The sequence below is a fragment of the Haplochromis burtoni genome, unplaced genomic scaffold, assembly GCF_018398535.1.
Source record: "Haplochromis burtoni strain Fernald_Lab_line unplaced genomic scaffold, NCSU_Asbu1 Contig_304, whole genome shotgun sequence".
NCBI lineage: Eukaryota > Metazoa > Chordata > Actinopteri > Cichliformes > Cichlidae > Haplochromis > Haplochromis burtoni.
Window position 1 is genome coordinate 250,692 of NW_024582665.1, and position 15,996 is coordinate 266,687.

The window sequence follows — 15,996 nt, forward strand, 5'->3', positions numbered from 1 at the left end:
AAAATCTGCTAAACATAGTTCCATGTACAAATTTCACAATGATACATATTGTACCTTTTAATACAATGTGTGGTTAAAGTTCTGATTTTCTTGCAAGAAAATGTGAGGTAGTGGTAGCAAAAAACTTTATATTAGTCAAACCCTAGTGACCATTATGTTCGTTTGCGCTGACCCTGGCCTTTCGCATGCCTCGGTATCCTGCCTCTTTCTCTATAGGGAAAAAGAGAGAGATGTATGAGCATCCTGTCTTCTGCTTGGCCTCTCAAGTGATGGATTTAACGATTCGTGAGTACCTTCCTCCCCAGCCTCAATTAATTTGTTTTCTTATTATTACAGTCAGTATGCACGTAAACCACCAGAAGCAACCTCACATTTTTGTCATCTCTGTCATCCTTTTGGTCTGTAACATTGATTGTTATACTGTGCTCCAAGCCCTTGTTCATTACTAAAACACCTTCTATTTTTTCTGTAATCTACTTTGCTGTACTGCCTGAAACCACCATTTCTGTCTGTCTGCAATTTGAATGCATTTTTACTTTGCTTATGTGTAAATTAAGTAAAATAAGTTTTTAAGGCCATGGTACAGACAAGGAAGACCCCCAAATCTAGCTGTTGTTAAAAGCATATCTTGTCAGTTCTCAGTCCTTTAAGGGAACATGTCTGATTGTGAATATGTCTGCCTTTGAATGAAAAGCCCATGAAATGCTGATTTAGACTCCATATATTGCACTTAGACTTACCAGCCACTTCAGTAGGTATACATATTCAATAGCTTCTTAACACATATCTAATCTGCCAATTACATGACAGCATGTCATTGCATTTATACATGTAGACATGGTCAAGACAGTCTTGTGAATTTCAAACTGAGTGTCAGGAAGAATAAGGAAGAAAGGTAATGTAAGTGAGTCATCATTATGGATTTTTCAGGTTTTGACTTTTGAATCCTTCATTATCATTTAATGCTTCATTGGGTTCTGAGCTAGCTTGTGTATTCTTGATCATTCTCTTTAGGTTGAGTTATTGGTCTTATTGAATGGGTTTCAGTTAATATTATACTTTTTTAATATTTTGGTTTTGTTATTTTTCTTAGTGCTGTCTTCTGTGTCAAATCTGTTTTAGTGTCCTTGACTCAGTGTTTTGATTATTTCCAGTTTTATTGTAATAGTCTTTTTCCTTTGTATGTAGTATTTCGTTTACTTTCCTTGTCTCATCATCATGGATTTGTTTCAGCTATCTCTCCTCATCCTCCTGAATCCATTTCCCTAATGTGTGTATGTAAGCCCTAAATTTGTCTTAGGTTTCTGTTGCGTCATACTGTTTTCTGTTTGCACTGTTTGCTTCCTGAGTAGTGAGTAGGCTTGATTTTGTTTTCATCTGTTTTCAGCCGTTTTGGACTGTCTGTGTTACCTAAATAATGGTTCATCTTTTGTTCATTGACACAAGACAACTCCTGCTCCTGTAGGTCGAAACCTTTCGTCATTTCAACCAACAGTGTCAGCGTGGAAATCTCTGCCAGGACTAGAAATAAAACCATGATTGATTTTGTGTCGTTCATTCATCAATTTAATCTGTTTCTGATCAATATGTGGGTCATGGTAATGGAGGTTAATTTATGTAATACAAAACAAAAAGAAAAAAAACTTGGGACATGCAATGTTTATGTTAAAACTGTTGCAGCGTTTTCAAATGATGGGACAGTCCGCACTCACTTTCTCTTTTAGATAATAATTTCTGCAGCTTTTGAGATAACCGTTTCACATAGTAGTGAGCTGGCAGGGGTGCACAATTTCCCATACCAAAGGATGCTCTGAAATAGAGAAAATATCAAGTGAGTGCCAGTTAAATATAAAAATTATAAATATTATTTTAGGTACATTTCAAAATAGTCACCTTACACAGAAGTATTAAAATCCAGAAAGAAAAAAAACAAAATCATCTTCCACCTGTAAATCTGTAATGAGTTTAAAGAGACTGACAGTGAGTCACTGTTAAAGATGTCGGACAGTATGAATGGGTCTCTTGACATGCGCAGAAGTTCAGAGAGATACTGTGGAGCAGTATTATGAGCAGATTATGCATTTCCTCAACTAAAAGAGTACAAAAATCAAATAATAAAATATTCATTGGGAAAGCAGGCCAGAAGAAAAGAAATGTGTGCTAAACAAAGACAGTCATCTTAAGATGTTTCACACCACTAATGAGAAATGAGGGAACCATTGCTTTCTGTTACTATATTTTAAGGTCAACAAGTTAAAAAGTTTTCAGTTTTTGAAGCCTGACTTAAAACATTAATCTGTGGGTGGTGGACCTCAGACCTAGGAGGGCTTAAAGTGTTTTAATGGTGTCAAATGTCTTTGTTCTCCTATTGAGCACCAGTAATAAATAATATAGATTTTATGGCTTTTGCTTTTTTAAAAAATGTTGGCAGCAAACAATTCATTTTATTTTATAAGTGGTAATATCTGACACTTAAACTGGACACCTACTGAGCACTTGTTGACCTCATATCACATTGATTTCACTTTAACAGGCTGGAAGTGCCATGCATTCAGAGTCTTTTACTCACAGCATGTTGTAAGTAGATTCTCTCCTTGGGAACACGTGTTATATGTGCAGCTTGTTAAGGCGTAGCTTAGTAAAACCACTGACTGAAGTCACCCTGAAGACCACTGGGTCTCCACACACTTCACCTGCCTGCATTCATATATCCGGATCTTGCTGCTCTCATTCCTCTTCTCTCCAGAGCATACTTCTGCCTTTCCAAGGACTCTTCCACCTGCTCCCTACTCTCACTACAGATCACAATCAACATCATAGTACATGGAGACTCCTGCTAACTTCATCTGTCAACCTGTCCATCACCACGACAAACATGAAGGGCCCCAGAGCTGATCCCTGACCCCCACCTTAAACCCATCTGTTCTTTCTACCGCATAGCTCATCATTATTTTGCAGTCCTCATACATGTCTTTCTCACCTATTCCTGACTTTCTCATGCAGTGTCACAGTTCCTGTCTTTGCACTGCTTTCTATAGATCCACAAAGACACAGTGAAGTCCTTCTGACTTTCCCTGTTCTTCTGTTCTGTTCTTCTCCATCAGCATTTTCAAAGCAAATATTGCATCTCTTTCTCAGCATTAACCCATACGCTTCTCACTGATAATCACCTCTCTTCTTAGCCTAGCTCCACCAACTCTCCCCATAGCATTATGGTATCAATTTTATCCTTCTGTAGTTCCTACAGCTCTCCATATCACTGCTGTTCTTTGACATCGGTGTCAGCACATTTCTCCTCCATTCCTCAGGCATCTTGTCACCCTCCAAGATGTTTTAAACAATATGGTTAAGCAGTCCACTGCCCTCTCTCTAAAATATCCATATATGTCATCCATCAGCCACTTTTCCACCCTTCATCCTCTTCACAGCCACCTTCACTTCCTTCTTGCTAATCTTCTGCACTTCCTGATTCACTAGCTGTCCTCCATCTGTTCTCTGCTCTCATTTTCTACATTCATCGGCTCCTCAAAGTGCTCCTTCCATCTTTAACACACTCTTTTTACTCATTAGTATACATCCATGTCTGTCATTAACCACCCTGACCACCTGCACATCCTTTCCACCTCAATCTCTCTGCCTAATCAATTGATGATAGCCCTTTTTCCTTAGTGTTTGGCCTCACAAACAACTCATTATAAGCCCTTTCCTTTGACGCCCCCAACTTTTCATTGCTAACGTCCTCCTTTGAATACTTTACTGTACTTCTCTTTCCAGAGGATACACCCAACACCTTTTGGCAGTTTCCCTCACCGGTTCAGCTGTACCAGTCATCTGGTAACTTTTCCCTACTACCCAGAGCCTTTTTCAACTCCTTGAACTCTGCACAACGTTCTTCCTTCTTCAAATTCCACATTGTTGGTTCATCCTCACTTTCCCTTTAATACCTTGAATAGCATCTAATGTTTTTTCTCTATCCTGCAGTACGTGTTCATCAAAGCCATTTCCATCCTTTTGGCAAAATCCATTACCGTTTGTCTTTCTGCATTGCTCCCCTTAACACAATAGTTACCCAACAGATTCTCATCACCTCTGTTCCCTTGACCCAAATGTCGATTAAAATCTACTCCAATCACCAATCTTTTCCCCCTGAGAACATGCTCTACCACTTCATTCAACATACTCCAGAATTCCTCTCTCTCTTTTGACATCCAACTTGTGGACTGACAGTATTCAACATTACCCCTTTGATTCCCAGCTTCAAACTCACGATCCTTTCTGACATTCTCTTCTCCTCCACAACACTCTCCACATACTCTTGCTTCAACATTACTCATATTCAGTTTTGGTTCCTATAATAGAACAGTTTGAATCCATCTCCAGTGCTCCTGGCATTCCACCCAACCTCCAGCACACACAATATGTCTATTGTTGTTCTCTCCAATATATCAGCCAGCTCTTCCCTTTGCCAGTCATAGTCCCTAGATGTGAAGCGCCTATTATTACCTTCAAACTCCCACCTTTCCTTTTCTCTCGCTGATTCTAAACATGCAAACATGGCTTCCCCCTTCCTTTGTTCTTAGCCAACAGTAGCACAGTTTCCACTGGCACCCTTTTATCCAACAGCATTGTCATTCTTATCCCAGACCTCGACAGACCAGTATGGACCAGTATCCTGACGCAGTCCTACCCATTTATTTGGGCTGGACTGACGTTTATGCTTTAGAAGTGAAAACTCAACACAACTCATCTGAGTGCTTGTTGTTCAGCTGTCGCACATCATTTTCATTACAGTGAAAGTATGCGACCCAGAATATGTTAATAAAACTGGTGTTCTGCAGACTCAGCCATGTTAGTCTGCTGTTATACAAATGCTATCTCTCATCAGCTTGCTGTGTTGTTCATCACTGAGCCACAACTCTACCAGCACGTGGTCTGAGTGGAGTCGGTCACATTTTCAAGTTAAAGCAGTTTCTGTGTCACGTGTATGTTCTCAGCAGAATTACAGTACTGAGTGTACCATATCTTCTATTTCTATATGCTAAACATTTACGATTCTCTTGAAAACAATTTAATTAGTTAAAATAAATGACAATGTTTCTCAAGTATAGATACACAAAGATGCCTTTGACAAAATGTTTTAAAATGAGCAGCACTCAAACATATGGAGCCCCGCAGGGGACATGGGAGAAAAAAAAATTAAGACGGACTTTTGCGAGATCTCGCAAAACTAACTCGGGATCTCGCAAAAGTTTTAGCCGCATTCTTTGGACGCCGGCTTGAAGCCGACCGGGAGGTCAAGGCACGATGTGCCGGGAAAGTGGTGTTCCTCCCGGCTGTAATAGGTCTCGACCTCCCGTTAGCTTCGAGCTAATGGGAGGTCGAAGGCCGAAGAATGCGGCTAAAACTTTTGTGAGATCCCGAGTTTGTTTTGCGAGATCTCGCAAAAGTCCGTCTTAATTTTTTTTTCTCCCATGTCCCCTGCGGGGCTCCGTACAAACAACCCGATGACTGTTTTAAAAGAAAGTTAAGGGAATAAACATGACATTTAATTATAATGATGTTATTAACCAACTTTAGATGGAATAATGCCAACCAGTGCAGAGGAGAGAGGTCTACAGAAGAAAAGACTGGAAGCTAACACTGGTCAAGATGCTGTGGATTTCTGGTTTTGATTTAATTAAGAGATGTTACTGAGGATGTGCAGCAGCAGCAGCAGCGGACTGAGAGGACTAAAACCACTGACGATCAAAGATTGGTTAATGGCTTAGGATGAATAATCTCAACTGTTTGGAAGCAAGGAGGTCTGCAGGAGAAGAGAAAGGAAGTTAATGAAGTGAAGTTTAGGATTGCAAGATTTAAGCACACAAGTGTGTGCTGATGTGTTTCTGAAGTCTTCCTAGTTATTTTCCAGAGTAGATGACTTTTAGGGGCATTGGATTGGCAAGCAGCAATCCAGGGAGAGACAGAGGGATTTGATGGAGCGTGGGCAGAGAGGTGGGCTACTGGGACGGCCTTGTTATTGTTGTTGTAGCAGTTCTCTGTTTGGATTTAACCCCTTAACTCCATAATATTCGATAGATACAGGGGTTTGTTTTTTTTTGAGACTACTATTACATCACCAGTATGATTTCTTTCCCTCCTGAAAAATCTAAATATATTGCACAATACATTTATAAGCATTTTAAAAAAAGGCAGATATAGGAAATACGATACAAATTAAAAGTCATACATGGAGATATTTTTTTCTTTTAACTATAAACTCTCCATTTAGAAAAAGAAATTTCTTGCAATGATTTTTTATTTCAGGCTATAAGGGGTTAATGAGTTAAGCCAGCTGTGCTCTTCAGTCTCTTTAACAAAAAGTCAGCAAATATTTTGGGAAACAACACACAGGCATAAAGCAGGAGGCAGGGAAACAAGAACCAAATGTGCAGAAAGTAACAAAAGTATAGCTAATAAAGACCTATTTAATGTTGGTGGTAAAGAACAAGGTGGTAAACCCATTGTTTCAGACTGGGTGCACAAGCTGGTCTTTTAATGCAGCTTCATTGATGAGACACTCCACAGCAGTAAGCCTGGGTTTTATTGGTTTCTCCATGTAGGAAGATGGGTTTGGTTATACACAATTGTAGGTTTGTTTAGCTCCATGAGGATAAAGGTTATCGAGGTTGTGGTGTGTGTTATATTTGAAAGACTGTTTTATATCTTGAAACAGCCGTACTTTACACAAGACTGAAAAAATAAACAGGGCTAAGAATAAAGTAAGAAGATGTCGATTAAAAACTTTGTTCTCAGAAGATAACATACAATCATGTCAAAAAATGTTTTCCATATCAGGGCATCATTTAAAAAAGATCTTTAAAAGATCTTGTCCTTAATCTAACCGCAGGTATGAAACCATTTCACTATTTAAGAAGAATAAAGCCAAAATGAAGAATCAATCTGTGAAGAAGTGCACCTAATCATTCAGCTTTTAGAACAACCTTTAGCAGCAAATTCTTCTCTGTGTTAATTTAATAGTCCCTCACATCGCCTTGGTCCACTCATCTGTACAATATCACTTCAGTTCATTGAGGTTTTTTGGGCATTTGTTAAAGATCTCTTCAGTTCCCACCACAGCATTTCAAATAGGCTGAGGTCTGGACTTTTGACTGGGCCATCCCTTTATCTGTGTTCTTTTCTTTTTCAGCCATTCTGTTGGTGTGTTTGGGATTATTGGACTTTATTTACCAATATGTCTGTGGAACTGTTCTTACCCTGTGTAAAAACAATTGTGTATGCAAAGTTATTTCATTTATGAAGCATGTGACTATTTCTGTTTTTCATATGTTTGTAAATCATAATTATTCTGAACCAGTAGGTGTGCGCAATCTGCATGCAATCTGCGAGAAAGTCTGACTTAAGATACGTAAACAATTTTCAGAAGTCAGAAAGGAGCAGCTTTCCATAGTGTTTATATAGGAGTGACGACATAAGAACTAAGGCTTGGCTGAAACTGGTTCATGCATCAGACAATGGCTGTCCTTGAAATGTCCAATTTATGCACAGATTTGTGCATAAGTTGGACATACAAACATTACACTCAAAAATCTGATTTTTGGTACCTGAATTTTTTCATACTGGAACAAATGACAATTTGAAACTATGAAACTTTGGCCGTGCGTGTACAAATGGCTGTCTATGGAAGTATACACAAGTCTTTAAAATTATTGAATAAATAAATTGCATAACTTGCATTGCAAAAAATAAAAATAAAAAATGAAATGATAAACGCAAAGATTTCAAAAACAACACCAGGGAAAAAAACAATATAGTTTATGTGCTGTGATTAAATTGAATAATTTATTCACTGTAATATTCTTCAGTGCCACGTCATGGTGCCAATGCCTGCAGCTTCCTAATATTTATTCCTACAAAGCTATTATTCAACTGCATTTTTATTGATATAGTGCCAAATCATAACAACAGTTCCCTCAAGACTCTTTATATTCTAAAGTAAAGACATTACAAAAATACAGAGAAAGCCCAACAATCTGATGACCCCATATGAGCAAGTACTTTGGTGACAGTGGGAAGGAAAAACTCCCTCTTAACAGGAAGTAGACAGGGTCATGGAGGGGTGGCCATCTACAACAACTGGATATTGTTAAGTGGAGATAGAACGAAAACACGCTGTGGAAAAGAGCCAGAGGTTAATAACAACTATTGATTAAATGATGTGTGGTGTATAAACACATGGTAAGTGGGGAAAAAGGTGAAGTAGGAAACAATCAATTATAGTGCAAGAGGCCTAGGCTCCTGGTGGACTCCCATGATGTGATGATTCAGGGTCACCTGATCTAGCCCTTGCAATGCGCTTTGTCAAAAAGGAACGTTTTAAGCCTAATCTTAAAAGTAGTACTGCTAGCCTAAAGGCCCTTGGTAAACAGCCCATTAATATCAGAATCAGCATACTTTATTAATCCCTAGGGAAATTATGTGAGCAATTACAGTTGCTCCAGTACAGTAACATAAACAAAAATAGACCAACCTTTTTAACAAGACAATATGTTAAGATGTAAGGAACACAATATAGCACGATGTATACAAATCACCAAATAATAAATATCCAGGGTTGGCAGATGTAATTAGAAATAAATATCACGGAAATTGACAGCAATATTACCAAGTAAGTAAGAGTGTGTGCAGAAAGGATGTAACTATTGCAGTGTTTACAGTGTAGTAGATGGAGGAATTGTACAGGGAGATGGCCACAGGCAGGAAGGATCTCTGATCATATTTAAGATTGAAGCATTAATTAAGAGTAGGACGTCTTTGAGCAGTCTTATATATAAGACTGCTTAATTAATGGGGCAGATGATATGGTTGGGAGAGAGTAATTACTGAAGTTAAGTCAGGAACATCAATTGGACAAAAGTCCTTCCTATTGGGGACCCATTTCTCATATAAGTTATTAATCAAACTTCTACTTTCATTTATAGCTTTGATTAAGAATAAAGCTGATTTACTATTAGTAAATATGGAAAAGCTCTGTTATAGCACTGCCTAGTGTCATACACTTTGGGTTGCATGGATAGAGGTTTATGAAATTAAGAACAGATTGTGATCACACCTAGAGGGTATCCACACTGATCTTTGACCTTTGTGCTTCAGAAAATGTGGGAAGGCTTGCCACCCCTGCCAAAAAACTGGAGGACACGATCCGTTTGGCTGAGCTGGTGATTGAGGTGCTTCAGCAGAATGAGGAACATCATGCTGAGGTCAGTGTGCTGGTACATATGCATATAGCCACACCATGTCCCTACTCCATTGTAGACGTTCTACATATTTGTCTCCAATGCAATGCTAAAATAAAAAGGTCTACAGAGCTCCTCAACATTTGTTTTCAAAGATAAACTGAACACGTTTTTTTTGTCTCATTGCAGACTGAAGTTAAGTAGTTGTATAACTTTACTTGAATGATAAATACAAAGCTTCTCACTGCTACCTACCTGCGTTAAACTATCATTCTCCATGTTATCTGCACAATAGGCCACAAAGTACATATTCTAAAGTGCAAGTAGGTTTATAAAAGCAGGGGAAACGCTTTGCTCTGTTGTGTATGCTGTGCTGTTTAGCTACATTTTTGTCACTTTTCTGTAACTAAAACAAAGCTGACTTACTGCTTCTCTACTTTTTATTCCAATCACTTATTTGTTTTGCGGGGAATTGTTTGAACAGGGAAAAGAGGTATGTGATTGTCTTGGTGCCATATACCCCATTCCCTACCCTACCCTCAATATACCCGTAGAACCTGTGCATGCACTTATTGACACAGCTATTGTTGTTGAGGAATATTAATATTTCCTTTTTCAACAATGACACAAAACCCATTTCAGCTTGTTGTCACTGCCATTCAAGTACTTGGAGAGGTGCTCGTTAGATTCGAAGCTTGCAACAGTTTTGCCTTCATTATTGAAGATCAGACACAAGTACTTAGGCAGTGTGTTTATTTGTCCAAAGCATTAAGCTAGTATGTTTGGAGAAAGCAAGGGGAAAAACAGATTTTCCTATATTCTAATGATGTACTTTGCTTTCTAAGAGCCTACCACAAATCATCCCAGAATATAACAGCATGTTTATTGTGTTTAGTCATTGACATTTACTTATCCTACTCAGTGATTCATCTATCATGGAGATGTACATGTTCTTTTCAGTAAATCCACCAAGTAAGTTTGGTGAGGGTGTTTCTCATCCTTCCTTTTTTAAACAAATTTGCTTTGGACCTTTCAGCACACATAATGGAGGATATGAGCCATCTTTCACACTATGACCATGCCCCTTGCATTTCAGCAAAATTCCTCTCTCTGCTGCTCCAGTGAAACTTTAAACCAGTGTACGTAACTCCAGCCCAAACGTGTTGAAATATTCTGTTACAGTTTATTTTCTCTTGAGTTTTTGATCCTGGTTTATTCATGTACAACCCTAATTCTTCAAAATTTAGGATACTGTGTCAAATGTAAAGTTAAAATATAATACTCTAAATTGTGAGAATGTTGAATATACAGTAACATTAAAACATTTAGAGGCTTAAGGCCAAAAATCAGTACTGGCTAACCATGACCTTCAGGTCTCAGGCATTAAGAACAGGAAGATTCTGCCATGGAAATCGCTGAGTGGACTCTACAGCACTTTCAGAAATAAAGTGATTCAGGAAGTCTCTGAGCCTGAGCTCATTTAAAATGGACTAAAGCAAACTGGAAAACTATTCTGTGGTCAGACGCATCAAATGTGGGCACCTCAACCTCTTGGAAAAAATAGCACACGGACCAAATGGCTTATTATATGTGAGGAGTTCAAAAGTCTGCATCTCTGATGGTATGGGAGTAGATTATTGCCCATGGCAACAGCCACTTGGACATCAATGCTGAAGGTATATCCACAGTGTATAGCGGTCACTCAAAACCTGATTCTTTACCCTCAATAAACACCAAGCAAAGTGAATTTATTTAAATAATGAATCATTAAGAAAAGTGTACTTGGTTTAAACTGAATATATACCAGTCAAGTACATTTAATTTGGCCAGATTATAATAAATGTAACATTTCACATTGTACGTTTTACTATTATATGAAAAATGTACATATAATTAAATCAGTTAAAGTCAGGAACTTTTTGCTTGTTTGTTAGTTTATATGTTTTCGCTGCCATATGCTCCCTAGCATCTTATCAGACAAGAATGGGGTAACATTCCCCTCCCAAAAGTCTGGAAATCTGTCTCTTGAGGTCCCAGATGTTTACTGACTGTTGTTAAAAGGAGATGGGAAGCTAAAGTGATAAACACGCCTGTCTCCCAGCTTTATTGAGACATGTTGATTTGATATGTTTTCCATGTTATTTTGTGGATAAAATATAAGTTTATGACATTGGAAATTGTTGCATTCTGTTTTTACTAATATATGTTACACAGCACCCTTGCTTTGGAATTAGGGTTGGTTTTCCTCTCATGTAATCACCAGCTTTAACTTGACTTAGACTTTGCACTCTAATCCTAATAACTGGAATTAAGTTAAAAAAATCATTGTAAAACTGCAACATTTTTTTTTTTTTTACTATTTTGTGAAAAAAGTTGAAATGATATGTTAAGAAAATAGTTGAAATGTGGAGATTGCAGTTGTTTCAAACAAACTGCCACAGCTGCTATATACCCTCCACAAAATGCCTTGGGTAGATGCTTACGTTCTTCTTCAGAATCTGTTTTAGTTACAAGGAAATTATTTCTCTATTAGCACATAAACACGATGTGGTTATAAGTAAAAGGCCACAGCAGATGGCCCCGCCCCTCCCTGAGCCTGGTTCTGCTGGAGGTTTCTTCCTGTTAAAAGGGAGTTTTTCCTTCCCACTGTCGCCAAAGTGCTTGCTCATAGGGGGTCATATGATTGTTGAGTTTTTCTCTGTATGTATTATTGTACGATCTACTGTACAATGTGTTGTTGTGATTTGGCGCTATGTAAATAAAATTGAATTGAATTGAAAGGATGGTGCACCATGCTGCATCTGGACAGAAGGAAAAAAACACACAAATGTGAAAGAGTGGATTTGTTCAAAAAGAAATTTCTAGCAGTGGACGGATGGGAGGATATCGATGATTACAACCTAGTGTAGTGAAGAGTATCTATGTTGTATCACAAGACACAAAGGCTCATCAGTTTGTTTCACTAACTCATCTACACAAGGCATTTTGGAGCAGCCAAGGCAGTTTGTTTGAAACAAGACTGTAGACTTGCACGAGGCATCAGCAGAAGCTTGGTGAGAAAGGGACAACTTTTGGTACAATTATCTGGAAATGACAAAAATATAAAATGATCAGCTTCATGCAAGATCTTGCCTCATTAGTTGAGGATGATCATGAGAAAGGTGGGGGCCCACCAGTTTCGTTTTTAAGTTTGAGGGGCCAATGGATGGGGGCATGAAAAGTCTTGGAGGACCTCCTGTAGGACATTTGTGGAGGGATCTTAAGCTTTGAGTTCCCATGCAGCAGCCCAGAAACCTAAAGGATTTAGAGAGTTTCTTCAAAGAGGAGTGGGTCAAAATCCCCTCTTGGTGACCAACTACAGTAAATGTCCTACCACTGTGCTTGCCAACCGGAGTTTCTCCACCAATTACTAAGTTGTGTTTTGTTGGGAATCAAACACTTACTTGGCTCAATGAGATGCAAATGATTTTTTTATTTCGTAGTATTTCTGGTTGGTAATCTGTCTCTCCTCATTAAAATGAAACAAACCAAATTAGAGACTGTGCATTTCTTTATAAGTGAGTAAGCTTGCAAAATTTGCAGGGGAATGTTTTTTATTGTAATAACAAGACTGATGATTACAAAAACAATGACTGGCACTAACTGAATGTGATTCATCCGCTGCTAACTGCTCCCAGTATACCACCCTCCCACACCACTTCCAGTACTAGAGGGTACATTCAAATGACAGTGTTAAAAGCTTGGTGTGAATAGACAAACAGTTTGGATCCTCAGGGTCCCTCTTAAAAGGCCTGGCAAGAGTAAGGTTGCCTGGAGAAAACTCAGTGTATTTGATGAGAGTAGCCAGGTTGCGACCAGTCACTGCACTGCACATATTTGATGGGGAGATACAAGTGTGGCACAGTTCAACAGCTCCTTTCTTCTGATTGACTTGCTGAAGAAGCTGCGGGTGAGTGTTTAAGTAGGTCCCTGCCAAGTCTGTCAAGGAGCTGCTGCTGTTTCCTCTGTGGGACAACAGAAAAGCATGTGATTTTTTTTCCATACCCGACTCTTGGTGTTTCTGTTCCGAGTGGTGAAGAATCCCTCCCCAGAGATTGTGCAGTAAAGTCGTTGAGGCAACAACTTGATTTCATATGATGAAAAGTGTGTGAGAGCCTTTGAATCTCATTTCCTGTAGAGGCTAAGGATGAAATACATCTCCAAATTCTCAAAGATGTGTCCAGTGGGGACGCTCATACTGCATTAACTGTCTTCTTACACTCTCAGCTCCTTACTTTTCTTACCTCTGACTTTTTTCCCCGCTCTCTTCCCCTCTTTCCATCTGAAGGCCTTTGCATGGTGGTCAGATCTGATGGTGGAGCATGCTGAGACCTTCATGTGTCTCTATTCGACCGAGATGGATGCAGCTCTTGAAGTTCAGCCACCTGACAGCTGGGACAGTTTCCCTCTCTTCCAGCTGCTCAATGACTTTCTGAGGATGGACTGTGAGTGTATGGCTATTCAAAAAAGTATATTCAGATGTCAGTATGGACCCTTGAGTAGTGGTCTTTGACTGATGAAGTGATTTTGCTAGGGCTGGAGGTCTGAAGGGTGTAATCTAGGGGAACATCCTTAATTACACACAGTAAATACACACATGGATTTGACCTTCTGAGCATTATGCTCTGTTTAAGCAATGATGAAGATAAGTTTTTAATTGCTGAAGATTTTTTCAGTTTGTAGTACAAATAGTCTATTTAGTAGACTGCACATACCTTATTTGTGGCAGCGTATTTAAGACTTTTTAAAATATTTCTGTATTTATCCAGGAAAAAACTGAATGTAAATTTTGGTTGGGCAGTATTTAATGAGTTTTTTACTGCCTCTAAAGAAAAAATTATTTTAATAAAAAATTCAACCTGAAACTTTAAAACTAATCCTGATTTTAGTTCCTCTGTGATAGTCTAAATTCTGTACTCAATTTATCCCTATTCAGAAAAAAACACTACATTTAAGAATTAACAACAATATAGTCCAGACTAAAAATCCCCCACAATCAAATTGACGACTATGTGCAGTACCATGCTCCCTCCCTCCTATGATGATTTCATTCATATTACTACCACTACTACTTTACTGTACATTTGCCTTATTTTTAAGGTTGACCAACTTAAATGACTTCATATTGTTGGCATGTTTAATTGACAGTAGTGCATCATGTTGAATGTAATCATCATATGTTGAATTTTGTTCTTGCCATCCCTGGGCATTATTAAATAGGAATTACACTGCATATTTCAAATGTACTTAATAATCAGTTAAATCAAGGACAGTACCATTGTACATGTACATGCACATTACGTGAGTAAATGCTCTTACATTCAACTGCTGCATCTTTGTAGGTAAACCTCATTTGGCACTAACATCACTGACAAATCAGTGACAAACAGCAAAAAAAGCATCTCCACACTACTGAGCCCAAACGTTTTTTAACATGTACGTATATTTACAGCAGTTTTGTGTGTGTGTGTGTGTGTGTGTGTGTGTGTGTGTGTGTGTGTGTGTGTGGTGTGTGCGTGCGTGTGTGTGTGTGGTGTGTGTGCGTGTGTTTGTGTGTGTGTGTGTGTGTGTGTGTGTGTGTGTGTGTTGGTGTTGCCGATGGTTGCTGCAGGCCAGTCATCTCTCTAATGAACTGCATACACTTGCCTGCAGGAACACTGTCCATGCAAAAGATACACATACACTTCACGAAGCAGACTCAATCTGCTAATTGTCCCTTGGGAATGATTCCCCTTTTCATTGTGTCAGTTGGGAGTCAAGGAGAAGATAGAATGTCGTCCACTTATTCTGACCTGAGCACAAAAAAATTATCATGCTCTTTTGTTAGTGTCATGAAATTGGCCTCCTTCACATTTGCTACATCGTGTCATTGTGTGCGAATTCCAATTATAGTGCATAGCAATGAACATAGCTACGCTGGGAAACACTAAAAGAAAGCTTGCTTGCAATAATACACTGACTTAGAAAAAAGTTATGCATTCTCTATGTGCATTCATAGCTGGCCAAACATATTCCATCCATCCATCCATCTTCATCCGCTTTATCCGAAGCCGGGTCGCGGGGGCAGCAGCCTAAGCACAGAGGCCCAGACCTCCCTCTCCCCAGCCACCTCCTCCAGCTTATCCGGGGAACACCAAGGCGTTCCCAGGCCAGCCGAGAGATATAATCTCTCCAACGTGTCCTGGGTCTGCCCCGGGGCCTCCTCCCGGTGGCACGTGCCCGGAACACCTCACCTAGGAGAATTTTGTATTTGATTAATTTACCTTTGTCTAAAATAAGAATTTGTTTCATGATCTGAAACATGTAAGTGCAACAAATATGGAAAAATAAGTAAGATTTCAGGAAGAGGGCAAATACTTTTCACAGCATTGAGTTCCTATATATGAACACATTATAGTTTAGTCAGACATCAGCAGCATGGTTTCTCAGTTGCTATATTGTTCCACTACATTAGTCCTTTGTCTTAACTGTGCTAAATTCAGAAACAACCCTCTCTGCGACTTCTACCAGGGAGGGGATATCAGACACTTTTAAACTCAGCCAGAATCTTTGTAATACTTTGGTTTCATCTGCAAGGTAATCCTCGACGTATTTAATCAGTAAAACTATTATTTTAGAGGTTTTCTGGTCTTTTACTGTCTTATATCCCCCTTCAGTTGAAGTAAATGAAACACAGAGAGAGGGAACTGGATACTGAATATGCAGTTAAAACAAATGGAAG

General features: G+C 38.9%; 1 protein-coding gene across 3 annotated transcripts in view; it reads left to right on the top strand.

Moving 5' to 3' along the window:
• The window catches only part of LOC102293437 (calcium-dependent secretion activator 1), a 338,778-nt gene that overhangs the window by 246,479 nt on the left and 76,303 nt on the right, over positions 1-15,996 (top strand). Inside the window, exons 16-19 of one of the 3 annotated variants that reach the window (XM_014339718.2) lie at positions 217-285; positions 9,154-9,260; positions 9,721-9,729; positions 13,564-13,720. In XM_014339718.2, coding sequence (XP_014195204.2) covers positions 217-285; positions 9,154-9,260; positions 9,721-9,729; positions 13,564-13,720 — 342 coding nt within the window. The remainder of the gene's footprint in view (positions 1-216; positions 286-9,153; positions 9,261-9,720; positions 9,730-13,563; positions 13,721-15,996) is intronic. The other 2 variants (XM_042228110.1, XM_042228111.1) reach the window with 2 other exon arrangements.